The sequence below is a fragment of the Oryx dammah genome, unplaced genomic scaffold, assembly GCF_014754425.2.
Source record: "Oryx dammah isolate SB20612 unplaced genomic scaffold, SCBI_Odam_1.1 HiC_scaffold_2, whole genome shotgun sequence".
NCBI classification, from domain to species: Eukaryota; Metazoa; Chordata; class Mammalia; order Artiodactyla; family Bovidae; genus Oryx; species Oryx dammah.
Genome location: NW_024070186.1, coordinates 18,568,120 through 18,589,863, shown reverse-complemented (window position 1 = coordinate 18,589,863; position 21,744 = coordinate 18,568,120). Strand labels below are relative to the sequence as shown.

General features: G+C 40.7%; 1 protein-coding gene across 12 annotated transcripts in view; it reads right to left on the bottom strand.

The window, feature by feature from the left end:
• Positions 1-21,744, bottom strand: part of LOC120856970 (serine/threonine-protein kinase Nek11-like) — a 277,040-nt gene that overhangs the window by 160,916 nt on the left and 94,380 nt on the right. For all 12 annotated transcript variants that reach the window (XM_040232502.1, XM_040232492.1, XM_040232541.1 and 9 more), the window contains 3 exons: positions 8,581-8,730; positions 8,409-8,487; positions 4,125-4,210 (listed from right to left, as the gene is read on the bottom strand). In XM_040232502.1, the coding sequence (XP_040088436.1) occupies positions 4,125-4,210; positions 8,409-8,487; positions 8,581-8,730 (315 nt within the window). The remainder of the gene's footprint in view (positions 1-4,124; positions 4,211-8,408; positions 8,488-8,580; positions 8,731-21,744) is intronic.

The following is a 21,744-nucleotide window of genomic DNA, read 5'->3' as shown; positions in this document are numbered from 1 at the left end:
CTGAAATAAAAAATAAAAAAGGCAGAGAGAGTGGTAGTAAGAAGAATATTTTCCTATGGCCTCACTTGTCCTTGCCACATAGTGAGCTCCAGCCAATCTGTCTACTCAGAAAGTCCTCTAATATTTCTAGGAAGGTCTCTGGACCTGCTGGCACTGTGGAGTCAGCTCAGACTCGGATCTGGTCTTACTCCAGCTTGTACTTGCTTCCAAAGTCCACTGCTGCTGCTACTGCTAAGTTACTTCAGTCCACAATTGGCCCCAAAGTCCACAATTGCCACCAAAGTCCACAGCCTCAAGCTAATTGTGGGGATTTAACCTGCTGCATCTGCAGCTACAGAAGTGAATTCCCTTCCTCTTCTTTGGCCACACAGCTCCTCATGTTCAGCATTGGTTTTGGCCCCACCTCTGTTTGTAGGCCACATTCCATTGTTTGTTCCCAGCCCAGACAGTGAAAGTTGCTCAGTCATGTCCGACTCTTTGTGACCCCATAAACTGTACAGTTCCTGGAATTCTCAAGGCCAGAATACTGGAGTGGGTAGCCCGTTCCCTTCTCCAGTGGATTTTCCCAACCCAGGGGTCCAACCCATGTCTCTTGAATTGCAGGCAGATTCTTTACCAGCTGAGCGACCAGGGAAGCAAATGCAGCAGCTGCATAGGGCTCACTTGCTCAGTTGGGCTGGGGAGCAGGAGAGGTACAACAGACACAGCTGGGGTGTGTGAGGAGTGTCTGTGGTAGAGAGGTCTGCAGGGATTTGCTACAGCCTGAAGCAAGTAATATTGTCTCCCCGGGGAATTGGCCCCAGCATATGGGTCCCTCGGCAGTGCCAGACTGCACAGGCTCCCAGTAAGGTATGGGCAGTAACCTGCCTGCTCACAGCTTGGCAGTAGTTGCAGCAGCCTTCACACCCACTCCTGGGGTCATGGACAGCAGCAGCCCATCTTGCCTCTGGCACTTATAAAGGTGGTGTCCTGCCATCTGCAAGCGTTTGGAGTTAGAAAGTCTCTTGTCTCTCTGGCTGGCCCAGGCTTTCCCCTGGACTCCCTCAACTGTGTGTAGTAGCCCCTCAGTCTGTCTTCATTGCAGTTAAACTTGTCCTCTTCCTGGAGCCTGACTCCAAAGACTGAGCCTCAGCACCCAGCCTAGACTCACCATGGCAGGCATGCAAACAAGCATCTGAGGCTGGGAAGTACTGGTCGGCACTGATCCCTGTGCTGAATTCTCTCTCCTTTGCCTTCTGCTCACCTGTTTCTATGCTCCCCTCTGAGGTTCTGAAGCTGCCCCCATTTCCCTCCGTGAAGGGGTTTCCAAGTGTGTGGAAACTTTTTCTCCTTTATAGATCCCTCCCTGAAGCACAGGTGCTGTCCTGATCTCTCTGGCTCTTTTTTTTTTTTTTTTTTTTCTGATTTCTTTTGCTCTACCCTGTTACATGGAGATTAGCTTAGAGGTCTTCTGCCAGTGTTCAGTAGATGTTTTGTAGGAGCTGTTCCACATACAGATGTATTTTTTATGTATTTATGGGGAGGAAGATGATCTCCATGTCTCACTCCTCTGCCATCTTGAAAGTCCCCCGTCCCCAGTAGGAATTTTCATGGCATAGTGATTAATTGCATGGTTAAGAACATTCACTGGGTTCAAATCCTAGATCTTAAAGTGAAAGTGAAAGTCACTCAGTCGTGTCTGATTCTTTGCAATCCCATGGAATATATAGTCCATGGAATTCTCCAGGCTAGAATACTGAGTGGGTAGCCTTTCCCTTCTCCTTCTCCAGAGGATCTTCCCAACCTGGGGATAGAACCCAGGTCTCCCGCATTGCAGGTGGATTCTTTACCATCTGAGCCACCAGGTAAACCCAAGAATACTGGATTGGGTAGCCTATCCCTTCTCCAGCAGATCTTCCCAACCCAGGAATTTAACCAGGGTTTCCTGCATTAGGCTACGTGCTATATGCCTTTAGACACGTTACTTAAGCTCTCTATGATCATTTAAATTATGACCAACCTAGATAGCATATTCAAAAGCAGAGACATTACTTTGCCAACTAGGGTCCGTCTAGTCAAGGCTATGGTTTTTCCTGTGGTCATGTATGGATGTGAGAGTTGGACTGTGAAGAAGGCTGAGCGTTGAAGAATTGATGCTTTTGAACTGTGGTGTTGGAGAAGACTTTTGAGAGTCCCTTGGACTGCAAGGAGATCCAACTAGTCCATTCTGAAGGAGATCAGCCCTGGGATTTCTTTGGAAGGAATGATGCTAAAGCTGAAACTCCAGTACTTTGGCCACCTCATGCGAAGAGTTGACTCATTGGAAAAGACTCTGATGCTGGGAGGGATTGGGGGCAGGAAGAGAAGGGGATGACAGAGGATGAGATGGCTGGGTGGCATCACTGACTCGATGGACGTGAGTCTGAGTGAACTCCGGGAGTTGGTGATGGACAGGGAGGCCTGGCATGCTGCAATTCATGGGGTCGCAAAGAGTCGGGCATGACTGAGCGACTGAACTGACTGACTGACTGACCTATTTTATAGGGTCACTTTGAGGTTAAACGAGCCAATTCAGGCAAAGAGCTTATACCAGAGCAAAGCATATAGTCATTACCTCTGAAAATGTTAGCCACTATTATTCAAGAGCCTCTTTCTTCAGTTTAAAGTAATGTGCATACGTTAAATGTACTGCAAGGTCTGCAGCCACATTCTTAACGGCATTTGGCTTGACTATAGCCCAATAGTGGAATGCCTTTTGCACTCAACTCCCTCCTGAAGAAACACTATGAGGAAATTTTAATGATTGCTAGGCAGTTCTCACTCTTCTGGAATATAGTTTGGACCAGAACCTCCAGGGGCCATGCAGTTTTCAGGAATACATATGCCCTTAGTCTTTGTAAGACCAAAAAGAACCCTCAAAACAGTCATATATCTTGAACATAACAGTGACAATTTGAAATCAATATCTCATAATGTGAAAGACCGCCCAAAGAATTGGATTTGAGCACACTAAAACTGTAAGCACAGTCAGGCAAATGTTTCACAATTACAGCACAAATTGATAGCTAAATTAAGTCCATTATTCCAGGTATCTACTATTCTCACGTATCCTGTTAATAAAATAAAATGAGAAGTTCCAAGAATTCTTGAAAAATTAGGTAGTAACCCAAGAAAACTAGGTTACAGGAGCATGCCTAAAGATATATCTCTTAAAGTACAGGGTATTTTAACTGGAAACCATGCAGTAAAAAATGACTGAATACCTTTGATGGACCAGTTCCCTCAGTTTGAATGTGGATATGGAAGACAAACATAGTGCAGTTGAGAAACCACTGGACTGGGAGATAGAGAAGCATATTTGTGTAATTTGGCCTTGAAGATCAAGCTGCCAATGGCTAATGTTCTTACTTCACAGCCTTGCACAGCTCTGGGAGGGACTGTCACTCTCACTGGGTCCTCACAAAATTAGATATAGTTCCGGTAGCAAAATTATAGATTTGGTCTTATCAGTGGTGCCCTTTGGAGTTGTGCAGTAACAGCCTGCACAGCTGCACGTGGCTATTCTGACATAAGCTAGTATTCTGGGCTCTTGTAAGTTATGGCATAGGAACTCTGAATCAGGCAGGAGAGAGAAGTATGAAACACACATTCTGTAGTTCTTATGTACATCTCAAGAAAGTAAATTCTGGCTTATTTTCAATCGTCCCAAGACTCCACAATGTCATCTTTTCAATAGATACTCTGCCAGTTCCTGTTAAATAATATTGACACCCATTTATGCTTAATCTGAATGTTCATAAGCATAAATGTCACTAAATGCTTGAAAGATAAATTTCTTTATATACTTACAGTGCAACTGCAGAGCTACCCTGCAGATCTGTAAGCTTTGTAGCTTTGTAGAGGTTTAAACTTTTATGGTTTGTAGAGGTTTGTAGAGGTTTAACCTTTTATGGTTTCAATTTGCTACCACCTGGGGCAAAGGGATTTGAAATATCAAGTTACTGAAGCTCCTTAATTTTTTGGCAAGGCTTAAGTGAATTCTAGGATACTCCATGCAGTCAGCTTACCACTAATAGATTTTTTAAGATAAATGCATTTAACATTTATACTCAGTGGGCTTTTTTTTAAATAAAGTAATTACTTACACAGCATTAATTATATAAGCTGCCTCCTCCTGACTATTCAAATTCTTGTCTTCCAGGGCCATTTCTGAATACCGACACATCAGGTCCTGAAAAAAGAACAGCCATAACATGCCTTAAAGAATCCTCTTCAGGGATGAAGAGGCATAAAATGACCAGGGGCCTTTTCTGATGTGTAATACTATTGACCGTGTCTGAGGCTTGAAATCAAACCCACCAGTAACATTTTTCCTTCTGTAAAGGGTTTAAAACATTACAGAGCAGCTCCTATGGGTCAGGCCCCTGCCCACCTCTCTAACCTCATATTGCTCTGCCTGCTCTCTCACTTCCAGTCACAAAGACACAGATAGGCCTTTTCTCAGCTCCAAGAACACACAGCTTTCTCCCACCTCAGGGCTGTTAGTGGACAATGTCTTCACTCCCAGTGAAACCAAGCAGAAACCTGTGGGGCTCCTGGGCAAGAAAGTCTTTCTGTGTCACCTGTTTCTCGTTTACAGGGAATAGACTCAGCCTCCATGACCTTCCCTGATTCCCAAGGGCAGGTTCAAATAGCTTTTGATCAGGGAAGGGAAGGGATGCAAAGACAAGGGAGGAGCAAGCAAAAAACAACAGTGCAGCATTGGGGCAGAGTCCTGGTTCCCCTCGAGGGATGCGTACACCAGTATCTCTGAGCTCTTCTGCAGAACTAAAACCCTGAATAAATGGAAGATGTTAACTACTTGAGGAAGCATTCCTCATTCCACAGAGAAAGTTACAGCTTGGTAATCTCAGGGACCACAGAAGCTCATCAGGAGATCACTTGAGACCAGACTAAAGGAGTGAAGGCCCTGCACACACCCTGACCCTTATCAGTAACCCCACCCTTGAGCCATTGCTATAAAGTGAAAGTGAAGTCGCTCAGTCTGACTCTTTGTGACCCCATGGACTGTAGCCTACCAGGCTCCTCTAACCATGGGATTTTCCAGGCAAGCATACTGGCTGCTGCTGCTAAGTCACTTCAGTCTGGTCTGACTCTGTGTGACCCCATAGATGGCAGCCCACCAGGCTCCCCCATCCCCGGGATTCTCCAGGCAAGAACACTGGAGTGGGTTGCCATTTCCTTCTCCAATGCATGAAAGTGAAAAGTGAAAGGGAAGTCGCTCAGTTGTGTCTGACTCTTAGTGACCCCATGGACTGCAGCCTACCAGGTTCCTCCGTCCATGAGATTTTCTAGGCAAGAGTACTGGAGTGGAAGAATACTGGAGTAGGTTGCTATTTCCTTCCCCAGGAGATCTTCCCAACCCAGGAACTGAACCTGGGTCATCTGCATTGTAGGCAGACACTTTACTGTCTGAGCCACCAGGACCCCTGGGTTGGAACACACAGTTTTGAGGGCATGAGCCCACTGTGTCCCCCTTTGTCTGACAAAGCAATAAAGCTATTATTTTCTACCTCACCCAAAGCTCTTGTCTCCGACATTTGATTCAGCACTGGTGCACAGACGCCAAGTTTCAGCATCACTAGGGCCAGGGCTAGGGAAAGAGGGCACTCACCTCTCAGGTGCAAATTTAAGGGGCACAAGAAAGTAACTAAGATAAATAATATTTTAATACAATAATTTTTTTTAATTAATGACAAAAAGCCTTGGAGAATACAATATCAAACCCAGTCTTGAACTTGCACCATTCCACCTCACTTTCTTTTCAAGCTGACCTTAGGTCTACTTGCCAGCAAAACCAATTTGCTGACACCAGATGTGGCGCAGGAAAGTACAGTGTTTATTGCAGGGTGCCAAGAAAGGAGAATGGGCATCTAATATTCAAAAGACCCAAAAGCCCTGATAGCTTTCAAGGAAGGTTTTTTTTTTTTTTTTCCCCCAAACTTTAAACTTGTATATTAGCATATAGCTGATTAACAATGTTGTGGTAGTTTCAGGTGAACAGTGAAGGGACTCAGCCATACATATACATGTATCCATTCTCCCCCAAACCCTAGCTCCATCCACTCTGGCACATAACTTTGAGTAGAGTTCCATGTGCTACACAATAGGTCTTTGTTGGTTATCCATTTTGAATATAGCAGTGTGTACATGACATTAGGGAAGGTTTTTTAAAGGCAACATTTGGGGTGAGGGTTGCAGCTCACAGGCTTTCTTAGGATTGGTAGATGGTGAGGTGACAGGTAGGGTGGTGTTTTGGAAATCTTAATCATCAACCAGTCTGAGGTCTATGTACTGGTGGTCATCATATAGTTACCACCTGGGTAGGGGGTCTTAGTTTCTGCAGAACAACTCAAAGGTATGCAACACATCATTATATATACCCCTTGGGGGAAGACCTAGGACTCATGGAACTATTGTTTAGGCTATCTTACTTTTCTTGCTTGACTGCTTTTCTTTTGTTTCTGCATTTCCTCATTTCTCTAATTAGTAATGGTTTGAGTCTGCATTTTGGAATTCAGGGAAGAGCTGCTGCTGCTGCTGCTGCTGCTAAGTTGCTTCAGTCATGTCCGACTCTGTGCAACCCCATAGACAGCAGCCTACCAGGCTCCCCTGTCCCTGGGATTCTCCAGGCAAGAACACTGGAGTGGGTTGCCATTTCCTTCTCCAATGCATGAAAGTGAAAAGTGAAAGTGAAGTCGCTCAGTTGTGTTCGACTCTTAGCGACCCCATGGACTGCAGCTTAGCAGGCTCCTCTGTCCATGGGATTTTCCAGGCAAGAGTACTAGAGTGGATTGCCATTGCCTTCTCCGCAGGGAAGAGCTAAGAGACTAAAAAAGCCTTTTTCTACCGTAACAGTGGACATGGAGGGACTTTCATCCCTGGGAAAGCTCTCCAGTGTCCTCCTTCATTTTAGCTTCACCTTAATCCTAGCCTTGTTGGATCCTGTCCTTGAACTTTTGGTACTTTGCTACTATGGATTTTTTATTAGCATCACTTTGGATTTTTTAAACATTGCATTACAACACAGTTTATCTTGATTACTGAGTTTTGGGCATCCTCTTTAATTTTGCATCAGGGCAAATGCCTCACTTGTCTCACCCTATTCCCAGGGAATCTATTGGATACCTTGTGAATTGTTTGTTTGTTGGCTCACATACACTTCATTGTGGTTTTGATCACAATAACCAGCCTCTTCTCAGAAGTCTGCCCTCAGACAAGAGGACAGTTATGTTCAGGGAGAGCTATAAGCAGCAGGGAGCTCCTACCACCTCCCCTTCCTGTCATGCTCATCCCACATCTTTAGGGGTTCCTCCTCCAGGGAATATCACCTAAGTCAGAGCTTTGTAGCACCCACTCCATGTGATCCCAACATTCTCACTCAGGCTTCTGTAGGACTGGCTGCTTCTCACTGTCTCACTGATGTTGCAATGTCAACCTGCTCCTTCTCTGGCCAACAAAGCCCTTCCTTTACTGTATTTCACAGCATCCTGTTTTCTTTCTTCTTAGTGTTTCTGATAGTTTACAATTATTTTATTTACTTGCTTACTTTTACCCGGTTATTGGATCCTCTTACTAGTAGTCAAGCTTCAAAGGACAGAAGCCATATCTGTGCCTGTCATTTAACCAACCTCCCCCTGAGCCCTGGAGTGTCAGCACAGTGCTGGATGCTCAACTAACAACTGCACATCAAGTCAGCATCCTTGCTTCCTGTGGACTGAGAACTGGATACTGATGGAAAGGTGTGCCCGTTTGTAAAGGTGAATGACTGCTTTGTGGGTCCACTTAAAATTATTCATAAAATTAAAGGAAATCTGCCTGAGGGATTTGGATTATAAAAGCCTATAAAACTAAAACAAACAAACAAAAACAAAACCTCCTGAGAGGATATCATTTTCTGTTTTCTTACCATGAAGGCAGATTCTCTGCATCAGAAGGTCTAATCTTCAGGAAAACAAAATGAACTCAGCTAAGCAATAAAAAGTATTATTAGGATATAAAATAAAGGAGTAGAATAATAAAGGCCTAATGAAACCTCCAGATTTTGCATCATTAGAAGTACATTGTTATACTAGCAGGAATACACTTACAAAGTATAAAGGAAAGATTTGTGAGTCAAGAGTTCTAAGGGCGGATGTTGCTATTAGGGAGAAAATTACAATTCTAACTTCTCATATCTGGGGCACCAGGGCACTGGAGTTCATACACCTTCTTTGGCAAAAAGACTGACTACTAACAATTTCCCCCAGCTTTTAAAAAATTTCTTGTTTCTCCTTTCTGACTGATTCTTTAATGCAGCGTATCTTCAAATCCTAGAAGATATATAAATGCTAATATGTACTTCCCAGTATCCCTTTCATTTTAAATACCTGTAGTTGTTCATCAATGTAAGGAAGTTTTAGAATTTCTATTGCAGATGGTCTCAATGAAGGACACTTGTTCAACATGCTGTAATGTTTAAAAAGAAGATTATTTTTCAAATGAATTAAACTGTAAGTACAATTTAAAATTGTTTATGCAGCAATATATTTCTTTCCATACCTTTCCATAATGGCATTCAGCTGTCTTGGGTATCTCTCAGGGAGAGAAGGAGTGTCTCCTTCAACAATTTTTAAAACAATGGATAAGAAATTGGAGCCAGTGAACGCATGATTCATGCAGCACATCTCATACAAAATGCATGCCAGGGACCTGAGGACACAGTCAAAGAATCTGAATGAGGAATAAATGTCCTCTTTTAAATTTGATCATCATACAAAGTACAAAACCTCAGATGTGCTAGGGCACTGGATGTGAGGCACTAACATACACTTTGTTTTCTACTCAAATACATGTTTATTTAAAAAAAAAAAGGGAAAAAAAGGAAAGAAGAAAGCACAAAATGCAAGTCTGAATGAACAACTTTTGTCAGAGGAGAGCAAACAATCCAACAGGAATATGCCTATACAGAGTAGGGGCTCAATAAATATTTGATAAAGGTAGTACGGAATCTTTGAATTAACCTCTTTGAAGGAAAAATAAAATGCAGATAAATACTGTCTTCCTAACGTAGTTCAGTCAGTGTTATATATGCAAAATGAAATTTAAATTTATTAGCCTAGCCTTCCCTCTAATGTGTGCCCAAGAATTTTGAAAAGGAAGCTGGCATCTTTATTAGTTTTCTAAATAGAATCCATTTGCAAATAGGGTGGGAGAGTGGTTGCCTGAAGCTCATATTAATGTGCATAAATTCTCCCTTCAGGAGTATGAAACAGAATATTAAGGTTCTAGATCAGTTCAACACTAATTTGTAATAACTATGCAAATCACTCATCTCTAAACCAGTAGAAAAATATTTTAAATAATCTACATCATTAAGAAAACTAAGGGGAAATTTCTGCCTGAACTTAGTGTTAGGAAAGACCTTTTCTCCTGAACAATGGGTTAATTTTACCTTCTGGGTATTTTGAATTATATAACTAGCCAGGTCTCCCTTTTCTTAATAGTTGTTTGAAAGATCAGAAATACATTTGCCACTGACCTTGTGTAAGCTGTGTTTTATATAACTTTAAGCATAAAAGGCAAAGTATATATCAATATATACATACATACATGAATATTGTCTTTTTAACCATTTTATGGGTGTTCAACAAAATGTGCATTTGTAAGAAAATCCTGGATGCATACATTGAAAATGTTTCTGTTCCAGTAAATAATAACACTAAAAATGTTTAAATGATTGGTGCTTTACATATTACAAAGTACTTTCATACAGATCTCAACAGAGCCTCATAATTTCCCAGTGAAATAGAGCCAACAATATATTTTCCCCCTTTTTGACATGATGAAACTGGCTCAGAGAAGTTAAATGACTTGGTTTAAGTTAAACTGACTCTTGAGTTAAATATTTTTCTTTTCAAATCTGAGACTATTCCCATTATAGAACACTAGAAATATGGGGATGTTAGGAGAAATTACATGATATTGACTAGAACAGCAAGTTCAATGTCAACTTTATAAACTATGAAAATTTGAAGCTCAATAAATTTTCATCTATCTGTAAGACTATTAAATGGTATTTGGTATAGATGCACATATTTAGATTTCTATAACCAAAAAAACAATTTCTTTCAAATAAAGGTGAAACAAACACATTTTTAGACAAAGAAAAATTGAGAAAATTCATGGCAACAGGAAAGCACTAAAATCCCAAAAGGGAGTTCTTCCAACAGATGGACAATGATCCCAGGCAGAAATAAGCAATGAAAGAAGGAATGAAGAACACTGGAAAAAGTAACTTTTGAATATGTTTAATCAACACGAACTCAATAAAACAATATTAACTATCTTGTGGGATTTAAAATGACATAGAATAATGCTTTTGACAAAAATAATGCAAAATACAGAAGAGGGTAAATAGAGTTAAAGTATCATAAGATCCTAACATTACTGGGAAAGTGGTAAAAGTAGTAATTTTTGTTGTCGTTTAGTCACTAAGTCATGTCTGACTCTGTGACCCTATGGATTGTAGCCCGACAGCCTCCTCTGTCCATGAGATTTTCCTGGCAAAAATACTGGAGCAGGTTGCCATTTCCTACTCCAGGGGATCTTCCCAACTCAGGGATCGAACCCACGTTTCCTACATTAGTAGGCAAATTCTTTACCACTGAACCATCAGGGAAGCCCCGGTAATTTTTACTAGACTGTAGTAAATCAAGATTCTCTATCGTCTGAGTCACCAGGGAAGCCAAGTCAAGAATGCATATTGTAACCGCTAGAGTTACCACCAGAAGAATGGTATAACAATGTATAACTGACAAGTGTAAAACTAACCAGTTACTAGAGGGAAAAAAATCAAACAATAAAAATTAAATTAAAACCAAAAAAGCAAGAAAGGACAAAAGAACATAAAACAAGTGAGATGTGAAGATTAAAAAGACGACAAACTGTCATTAAGCATTTCAACATGATTATGTATATCAAAAAGGTCAAAAGACACTACAAACTACTAGAATTAACAATTGAATTTAGCAAGGTTGTTAGATACAAAGGTCATTTCTATAAACCTGTGACAAATTTTAAAAACAAAATTTTAAATGTCATTTACATTAACATCACAAAATGTCAAATATATAGGAATAAATTAAACACAACATATGTAAGACCCTTCATTATAGCCTTAGTACTCTGCTGAGAGAAATTAAAGAAGATTTTTTTTTAAAAAAGGGAGGGATAAATTCATACTCTTGGATTGGGACATTCAATATTCTGAAGATATCAATTTTTCCCAGACCCAGAAGATCTATAGATCTAATGCAATGTAAATCCAAATCCTAGCAGACTTTTTTGTAGCTGACTCTAAAGTTTACATGGAACTACAAAAGGAAAAGGGTGGCCAAGGCAACTGAAGATGAATAAGTTTGGAGGTCCTGTATTACCAAACAGCAAGATTATTATGAAGTTGCATTTCTTATGAAAGTATGATACTGACAAGGAAGAAAAAAATAAAGCAGTGGAACAAAATGCAGATCAAACCAGATCTGCACATAGTCAACTAGTTGACTAATGCAGATAAATGCACTGTGGTAGAGAGAAAGACAATCTTTTTAATAAATTCTGCTAAGACAACTGAACATCCATACGGAAAATATTATATACGAATGCCTCTCTCACATCATATTCAAGCACAAAAACCAATTAAAGGTGGGTCTAAATGAAAATAAAGTCACAAAATTTTAAGAAAAACAGGTAAACATCTGCCTGATCTTGGTGTGAGCAAAGATTTTTTTTTAAGTAAAATGCAAAAAGCATGAACAATAAAGTTAGGGACTGATAAATGGACTTCATTAAAATCATAAACATCTATTCACAAAGTCAAATCTGGGTTTCATGAAGACATAATTTTACCTGAGTCATACTTGATGAATGTATTAGGGTTATAAAAAGATGAGGAACTATCTGGCTAGATAGACCATGGCACAGTTAGATTTAGAGGACAGCTTGGTAATCAATTCTGATGCAAAACTACTCCCTTTTTTTGGAAATCCTCTCAGCTACACTGAATGCATGCTGCTTTCCATTTACCTATTTTATTTTGAGCTACTGATACTGGCTGTGCTGCAGCACATGGAGACTTCATTTATCAGCCAGTAACTTGTGGAAAGGGATCTGCTCTGGTCCCAGTGCACCTATCTGGCACAGAAGTCAGTAAATGACATATGAGCCAATATGATGTAGAAACTTTGATGACATTTGGGGCAAAAGATTTTTTGATTATCCTGTACCAGTTTTACAATCTACCTACTATGTATACTTTGTATTCTAATAACTATACATATATGTAGCTATATGTCTATGTTTTAATTTTCTCCAGTACCCTACTCCAGTACTCTTGCCTGGAAAATCCCATGGACAGAGGAGCCTGGTGGGCTACAGTCCAGGGGGTCGCTGAGAGTTGGACACGACTCAGTGACTTCACTTTCATGCCTTGGAGAAGGAAATGGCAACCCACTCCAATGTTCTTGCCTGGAGAATCCCAGGGACAGCGGAGCCTGGTAGGCTGCCATCTATGGGGTCGCACAGAGTTGGACACGACTGAAGTGACTTAGCAGTTTCCAACCAGGCATATCTACATGGGAATAATTACATTATCTCAAACTTATCACTTCTATCCTTTTTGAAGGCTTTTCTCTTATTTGACTCCCAGGTCTTAAGTATGGCAATGCAACAGCAGGGAAGGGTCAGGGGCCAGGAGATGAGTTGAAAAAAAACAAGAGATATATTTTACTTAGAAGTCTGCAACTTGCATTCCTTCCCCTACCCCCACCCCCTGCAAAATACAGCCAACTGTGAAGAAGTAAACAAATAAATCCCTGAGGGGGTGAATGTGGCAGTGAAAGGGAAGACTGGGATCAGGTGTATGAAGCAAATTATACCTGAATTCCATAAACTTGCCATCTGTCCAAATCGACCAGAACTGCTCAGAGGATTTCTGAAGCACAGATTGATAATGAATTGCAAATGTAACTCTGATTTTGTCTTGTCTCGAGATGAATAAATTTTACTCTTTGAAATTTGCCCTGATGCTGGAAAGAGGAGCCTACCCCACAGTGGTGCATGACTTTAGTGAAGGAAATTTTATTGATCTTCTAGATAATATGTTTACTTGGTATAAGCAAGGACTACCCTAACATATCCATCTGGAAAAAAGTATATATAATTTAAGCAGCTGAATAAGTAGAGTAATAGAAATTTAATACAAGTATAGCAGGTCTTGCTTTAATATGTTACCCTAAATAAAAGTCTTTAGTGTAGTAATGTTGAAAATCAACATAAACTCAGTCAATATGATGAATGACTCCAGGGCTGCTTGAACAAATTTTAAGAAGTATATATTAATAACTACTATCTATGAAGGGCCAATCATATCCCAGAATCTGTAATGGTTCTTCCCAAGCTTTAATATGCATACAAATCTCCCAAGGAATTTGTTAGAATGCTAGTTCTGAGTATTTGGGGAGAAATGGTAGTTACATTGGGAGCATAGTTTCTGTATCTTCCTTGAATCCTCATGTAAAACAGAGCAGCTAGATAGCAAAACTTAAAACCAGGGCCAACATTTTTAACAAAATTAGGTGACAAAGTGTCTCCTTGAGCCTCAAGGTACAAGTATATGGAGACAAATCACAATTGCCACATGACCTGCATAATGTCAGCATCTGTGTAAGAAGAAGCAGAGTCAGTGGAGTAAGTGACTGAGAGACAAAACAATGAAAAACCCTCAAAACAGTCAACAGGTACTCTCTGAAAAGCACAGGGGCCAATCTAAGAACAGCAGCTAAAACCGACAGGGGTTCTGCCCAATCCAAAATCAGAGGGAATGTGAGAAAACCCCAGGGTAAGGCCTAAAGGGACCGGAGCAGGAAGATCACAGGGCAGAGGGGAAACAAAAGGGAAAGACTGTTTGATCTTTAGCTGTTCTTGGGGTCATGGTCATAGACTCCACACAAATGATAAAGTCTGAGAAATAAACATGGATAGCATTCAAAGGTGGGTCGAGAGGTGGGTTGGCAACAATGATGAAAGCATCTTCCCAATGCCAGCTGTTACTCAGCCCCTCGCTGCACAGAGGCTGCTTGTGGCAGGCAGCATGTATTGCTCATGTGGCATAAGAGACTTCACATACTGGAATCTAAAGAAGGGTGCAAATGAACTTATTTACAAGACAGAAATAAAATTACAGATGTAGAAAACAAACTTACAGTCACCAGTGGGTAAGGGAAGGAGGGGTAAATTGGAATTTGGGGATTGACATATACACGCTACTATATATAAAACAGATAATAAGAACCTGCTGTATAACACAGGAAACTGCCCAATGCTCTGTAATGACCCATATGGGAAAAGAATCTTAAAAAGAGTAGGTATATGTATATGTATAACCTAGATAGTGTATTAAAAAGCAGAAACATCACTTTGCTGACAAAAGTCTATACAGACAAAGCTATGGTTTTTCCAGTGGTCAAGTATGGATGTGAGAGTTGGACCACAAAGAAGGCTGAGCGCCGAAGAATTGATCCTTTTGAATTGTGGTGCTGGAAAAGACTCTTGAGAGTCCCTTGGACTGCAAAGAGATCAAACCAGTCAACACTAAAGGAAATCAATTCTGAATATTCATTGGAAGAACTGATGCTGAAGCTGAAGTTCTAATACCTTGGTCACTTGATGTGAAGAGCTGACTCATTGGAAAAGACCCTGATGCTCAGAAAGATTGAAGGCAAAAGGAGAAGGGGGTGGCAGAGGATGATATGGTTAGATAGCATCACTGACTCAATGGACATGAATCTGAGCAAATTCCGGGAGATGGTGAAGGACAGAGGAGCCTGGCATGCTACAGTCCATGGGGTCGCTAAGAATCAGACACGACTTAGCAACTGAACAACAATGACAAAAATAAATGATTCACTTTGCTGTACACAAGAAACTAACATAACACTGTAAATCAACCACACTCCAATAAAATTCTTTTTTAAAAAAAGATACTTTACACTTTGAGTGAATGGTTGTGTTCCAATGGCTTTCATCATCTTTGATAGTCTCCGGAGGCTATTTTAAGATGGCCTTAACCTTAGGACTTCCTGGTGGTTCAGTGGTTAAGAATCTGCCTTGCAATGCAGGGGGGACGCAGGTTCCATCCTCGGTCAGGGAACTCAAATCCCACATGTCACCCAGCAACTAAGTCCTTGTGCCACAACTACTGAGCCCTCCTGCCACCACTAAAGAATAATCCATCCACAGAAAGGAAAGATCTCGCATGTCCCTGCTCTTTTTCTAAGCACTAGACAGCCTCATTTCAGACCAGGACACAGCCTGGGCCCTGGACCTGTGACACGAGCAGGAGCAGAGCAGGCCTGCAACCTGGAGCAGAGGCTCAGGTCACCTGCAATTCTCATGTAATGTGAAGAAGAAATACATTTTATAAGTACCTCAGAGATTTTTGGAGCTCCTTGTTATTTCAGCCAAACCAACTTGTGCACCATCTCCTCATGTAACAGTCTTCAGCAGCTTCTCCCACAGAAGGTAAAATCCAAGGTCCTCACTATGGTCATTCACCACATGAACGCTGACTGCTTCCTCAGCCTCGTGGATTTATTGCACATCCACACACACACACGCACACACGCACACACACTCACAGTTTGTCCTCAGCTAGCCAGAGGACACTGAGCAGAGCTTCCCTTTGGAAGGACTATACTTCCATGTCCTTATAGTGCTCTCAGGGGCTTTCAGGAGTCAGAGAAGGCCCAGGTCACTTGCAACTACTTTCAAATTCTCAGTATATTTTGAAAATGAAAAAAAACACCAAAATGGAGTTTGAAAAATTAGATTTTGAAAATTTTACATCTAATAAATTAACACTGCAGCCTACTTCCATGTATGTCCACCCCTCCTCCCCCAGTGGACACCCCCCTCCTTCAGTATGGGTACTGGATCTTTCTGCCTGAAAGGCATTTTGTCAGACTTTTCTCTGTCCTTCCCATCCTAAGCAGCATCATCCACTCTCTGAGACTGCAGCTGATGCTCTGCACACTCACCCTGGCTCACCCCTTTGACATCAGAGCCTTGTGCAAATGGCAATTTATGTCTGCCAATCTTTTGAAGACAAAGTCTAGAACTTTCATGTTTATCTTGATCTTTCTTTCTTTCTGTGGACACCTCATGGGCAAGACAGAGTAAGGCTAAGGGAGCTGGAGATCCTGGTAAACTGGCTTCTGGATAGAAAGGGAAGCCCTAACTTGAAGCATTTATTGGTTTCTGTGAGGTTGAGAAGAGATGTGGATAGTGGAGTCTTGTGAGCTAGTCTGAGCTGGCTCCTGTACACCACTGAATTATGGGAGGGATGGCAAGATGGTGCAGGGGTGAGAAGGTAGTTCAAGGCTGGGGCGAGCAGAAGAGGAGTCAGGAAGAATGGAGGGAGGGTCTGAGGCACACAAAGAAGCTGCCAATCCAGTTTCTCAGCTGAGGCCCAGGTTCTTGGGCTCCATCCATCAAATGCACCTGCAAGCAGAGGACCAGACTGCCATGCTGGCACAAGCCACTTCTCTTAAGTCATTTCTTAAACTTCTTAAATAAAGAAAATGAACAGTGTCAGCTTGTTATAATGGAGACCCTGACCAGGAGTTGAGTCTCAACTCTGCTTTACTGTCCTTCTGACAAAGCCTATTCTAGTCGCCACTAAAAATAATAAATAATAAAGCACCTTATAACCTAGTGCCTTCAAACAACAATATTAATTCTGCTCATGAATTTATTCTCTCAGAAATTGACAAAGACAGCTTGAATCTTCTTTCCATGGCATTTTCTGGGCAAGCTCAGTTGAGGTTGGAAGATCCATTTCCAAGTCACTCACATGACGGGCTGATAGATGTTGGCTATCATTTAGAAGCTCGGCCAGGGCTAAAGGCCAGAGGCCTTGATTCCTTACACTAGACTCCCAATGTGCTATACACAGGCTTTCTCACAGCACAGCAGCTGAATTCCAAGAGCAAAGATCTCAAGAGAATCAGACAGAAACAGTGTCATCTTCTGTGACCCAGACTCAGAAGTCACATAATATCAGTTCTTCCATAATCACAGTGAATAAATCCCTTTATTCACTTAGCAAATAAACAAGCAAATAACAAGCCCCAGAGAAGGGGGAGTGAGAAGAGTTGCTACAATATATTACCTAAAATATCCAGTTTTCCTGAAGAATTTCCTGTGTATCCACTTCCATCCCCTTTAGATTCTTAGTGGCAAGATCTGCTATAACACAGCAATGGGCAGAGATGTGTTCGGTGATTCTTATATGCCTTGCTGACAGGAGAAACTGTGCCTTGAATAACTATATTTTCCTGTAGCTTTCACTCATGTAGTCCTTGGCCAGCTCAAACAAGCTAAGGTGCATCTTGATGAGTGGATTAAGAAACCACAAGCAAGGGGAACCCCTGATGTCTCTGAAATTTTCAGGCTAAGAATTTAAAGTTGTTGATCTAAATGGAAAACTCTGATACTTCCCTGTTGTTTTTAGAAATGAATTCCAGTCATTCTGAAGCGTTTTTCATGGTAGGCTATTAGAACCATTCCAACTTGTGTGTCAACAATCTTCTTGAAGTTGAGCTAGAACAGAAGTTTCATATCCACATTGTAACTCGTGTCCTTAAGAGTGACTGGCATGAATCCTTGTATCTCATTGCTTTAATTCACACTTCTTGGTTTACTAGTAAATTGAACTTCTCTTCATCAAATGGAGTTTTAAAGTCCTTTTCTGGCAACTTCCCATCCATATCCTTTGTTGATTTCCAAGTAGGAACTCCTTAGCTTTGCGTTTGTGCTGTTGCTGTTGTCTCAGTAGTTCATTTGTAAGAATTTTTGGATATGCTAGACTTTGACACTGCCTTATAGATATGTCTCAAAAACTTACTATATGCTTCATACATATTGTAATATATGTCTGAAAGTTCTTTATTTCTCTCACTAGATGGTGAAGCTTAACTCCCTTCCTGTTATGTGTGGGCTGGACTTAGCGACTCTCTTTTAATAAATAGAGAATAGAAAGTAGAATAGAAATGGAATAGAAATGGAAAAAATGGAGAAAACTGGCAGACATCAATTAACCTAGTGACCAAAGCTGATGTCACCAGTATTAAGTCATGCTGACATCATACATCTCCTGATAAAACTGTGATGAGACAGACACATCACTTTTATGGTAGTCTTACAAAAATTGGTTTTTCACCCAAATCCAGTTGAATCAAGAGAAAATACTGGCCAAATCCAAACTGAATAACTTTACAAAATACCTGACCAGTATTCTTCAAAACCATCAGGAGCAACAAGGACATGTCTGATAAACTTAAAACTTTGATAAACTTAGGAAATGACTGACTGCAATGTGGAATCTTTGGACATCAGTGAAAAAATGACTTACATTCAAATGAAGTTTAGTTGATAGTAATGTATCAATGTTAATTTCTTAGTATTGATAAATGCACAATGATTACGTAAAATAACACTGTGTATGTGTGTGATCAGTCAGGTCTGACTCTTTGCAACCCCATGGATGGTATCCCGCCACGCTCCTCTGTCCATGGAATGTTCCAGGCAAGAATACTAGAGTGGGTTGCCATTTCCCTCTGCAGGGGATCTTCCTGGCCCAGGGACTGAACCCGTGTCTCTTGCATCTCCTGTACTGGCAGGTGGATTCTTAGCCCCCATACTACCTGAGAAGCCCCAAGATAACTCCAGAAAATACAAATTTTAGAATTTTTATTCTATTATGTGAAAAAATACCATTGAAATTTTGATAGCAATTGCACTGAATCTGTAGATTGCTTTGAGTAGGATGGACATTTTAAAAAATTTTTTTTTTTCAAACCCATGAGCACAAAATATCTATTTGTTTCTCTTCAACTCCTTTCATTAACATCATAGTTCTCAGTGTACAGGTCTTTCACTCCTTGGTCAATAAAAGTGTGGGCATCGTTGTCTTGTTCTTGATCGTAAAGGAAAATCTTTCAGCTTTCCACGATTGTGTATGAACATGATGTTAGCTGTGGACCTGTCATATAAGCCCTTTATTATGTTGAAGTATGGTCCCTCTATACTCATTGTGTTGAGTGATTTTATTAGAAATGAATGTTGAATTTTGTCAAGTATATTTATCTGCATCTATTGAGATGCTCATATGATTTTTATCCTTATTTTGGAAACGCAGTGTTTCACTTTGACTGATTTGTGAATGTTGGACTATTCTTGCAAAACTAGAATAAATCCCAGTTGATCATGAATAAAAATAGATTTAAAAAATTAAAATGCCCAGTTTTCACAAGTTAGGAAACATGCAAATAAATAGGAAAAAATGATTCATATGAGGAAAACAGCAGGCAAAATGAACTACCCAACAGAGCCCAGACGTCAGACTTAACACACAAGTATTTCCCAGTAGCCATTTCAAATATGTTCAATGAACTAAAGGAAACAGTATTTAAAGGAATAAAGTATGATAAAATGTCATATGAAATGGAGATTATCAGTTCAGTTCAGTTCAGTTGCTCAGTCATGTCTGACTCTTGGCGACCCCATGGACCACAGCACTCCAGGCTTCCTTGTCCATCACCAACTCCCGGACCTTGCTAAAACTCAGGTCCATTGAGTTAGTGATGCCATCCAACCATCTCATCCTCTGTCATCCCCTTCTCCTTCCTGCCTTCCATCTTTCCCAGCATCAGGGACTTTTCTAATAAGTTGGCTCTTTGCATCAGGTGGCCAAAGTATTGGAGCTTCAGCTTTAGCATCAGTCCTTCCAATGAATATTCAGGACTGATTTCCTTTAGGACTGACTGGTTGGGTCTCCTTGCAGTCCAAGGTACTCTCAAGAGTCTTATCCAACACTACAGTTCAAAAGCATCAGTTCTTCGGCACTCAGCTTTCTTTATGGTTCAACTATCACATGCGTATATGACTACTGGAAAAACCTTAGCTTTGACTAGACAGACCTTTGTCAGCAAAGTAATGTCTCTGCTTTTTAATAGGCTGTCTAGGTTAGTCACAGGTCTTCTTCCAAGGAACAAGTGTCTTTTAATTTCATGGCTGCAGTCACCATCTGCAGTGAATTTGGAGACCAAAAAAATTAAGTCTCCCACTGTTGCCACTGTTTCCCCAGTCTATTTGCCATGAAGTGATGGGACCGGAGGTCATGACTTCATTTTCTGAGTGTTAAGTTTTAAGCCAGGTTTTTCACTCTCCTCTTTCACTTTCATCAAGAAGCTCTTTAGTTCTTCCTTCTTCCATAAAGGTGGTGTCATTTGCATATCTGAGATTATTGGTATTTCTCCCGGCAATCTTGATTCTAGCTTGTGTTTCATCCAGCCTGGCATTTTGCATAGTGTACTCTGCATAGAAGTTAAATAAAAAAGGTGACAATATACAGCCTCGATGTACTCCTTTCCTGATTTGGAACCAGTCCGTGTTCCAAGTCCAGTTCTAACTGTTGCTTCCTGACCTGCATACAGATTTCTCAAGAGGCAGGTAAGGTGGTCTGGTATTCCCATCTTTGAAGAATTTTCCACAGTTCATTGTAATCTATACAAACAAAGGCTTTGGTGTAGTCAATAAAGCAGAAATAGATTATTTTCTAGAACTCTTTTGCCTTCTCAATGATCCAGCAGATGTTGGCAATTTGATCTCTCATTCCTCTGCCTTTTCTAAAACCAGCTTGAACATTTCGAAGTTCTCAGTTCATATACTGTTGAAGCCTGGCTTGTAGAATTTTGAGCATTATTTTGCTAGCATGTGAAGTGAGTGCAATTGTGCGGTAGTTTGAACATTCTTTGGCATTGCCTTTCTTTGGGATTGGAATGAAAACTGACCTTTTCCAGTCCTGTGGCCATTGCTGAGTTTTCCAAATTTTCTGGCATAATGAGTGCAGAACTTTCACATCTTCATCTTTTAGGATTTGAAATAGCTCAGTTGGAATTCCATCACCTCAGTTGGAATTCCATCACCTCTACTATCTTTGTTCGTAGTAATGCTTTAAGGCCCACTTGACTTCCCACTCTAGGATGTCTGATGCTAAATAATTGATCACACCATCATGGTTATCTGGGTCATGAAGATCTTTTCTATATAGTTCTTCTATGTATTCTTGCCACCTCTTAATATCTTCTGCTTCTGTTAGGTCCATACCATTTCTGCCCTTTATTGTTCCCTTCTTTGCATGAAATGTTCCCTTGGTATCTCTAATTTTCTTGAAGAGATCTCTAGTTTTTCCCATTCTACTGTTTTCCTCTATTTCTTTTTTGAAATTAATTAATTAATTTTTTGGAGGCTAATTACTTTACAATATTGTATTGGTTTTGTCATACATTGACATGAATCTGCCACTAGTGTACATGTGTTCTCCATCCTGAACCCCCCTCCCACCTCCCTCCCCATCCCATCCCTCTGGGTCCTCTATTTCTTTGCATTGATCACCTCAGAACGCTTTCTTATCTCTCCTTGCTATTCTTTGGAACTTTACATTCAGATGGGCATATCTTTCCTTTCTCCTTTGCCTTCAGCTTCTCTTCTTTTCTCAGCTATTTGTAAGGCCTCCTCAGACAACCATTTTGCCTTTTTGCATTTCTTTTTCTGGGGATGATCTTGATCACTGCCTCTTGTACAAAGTCAGGAGTCTCTGTCCATAGT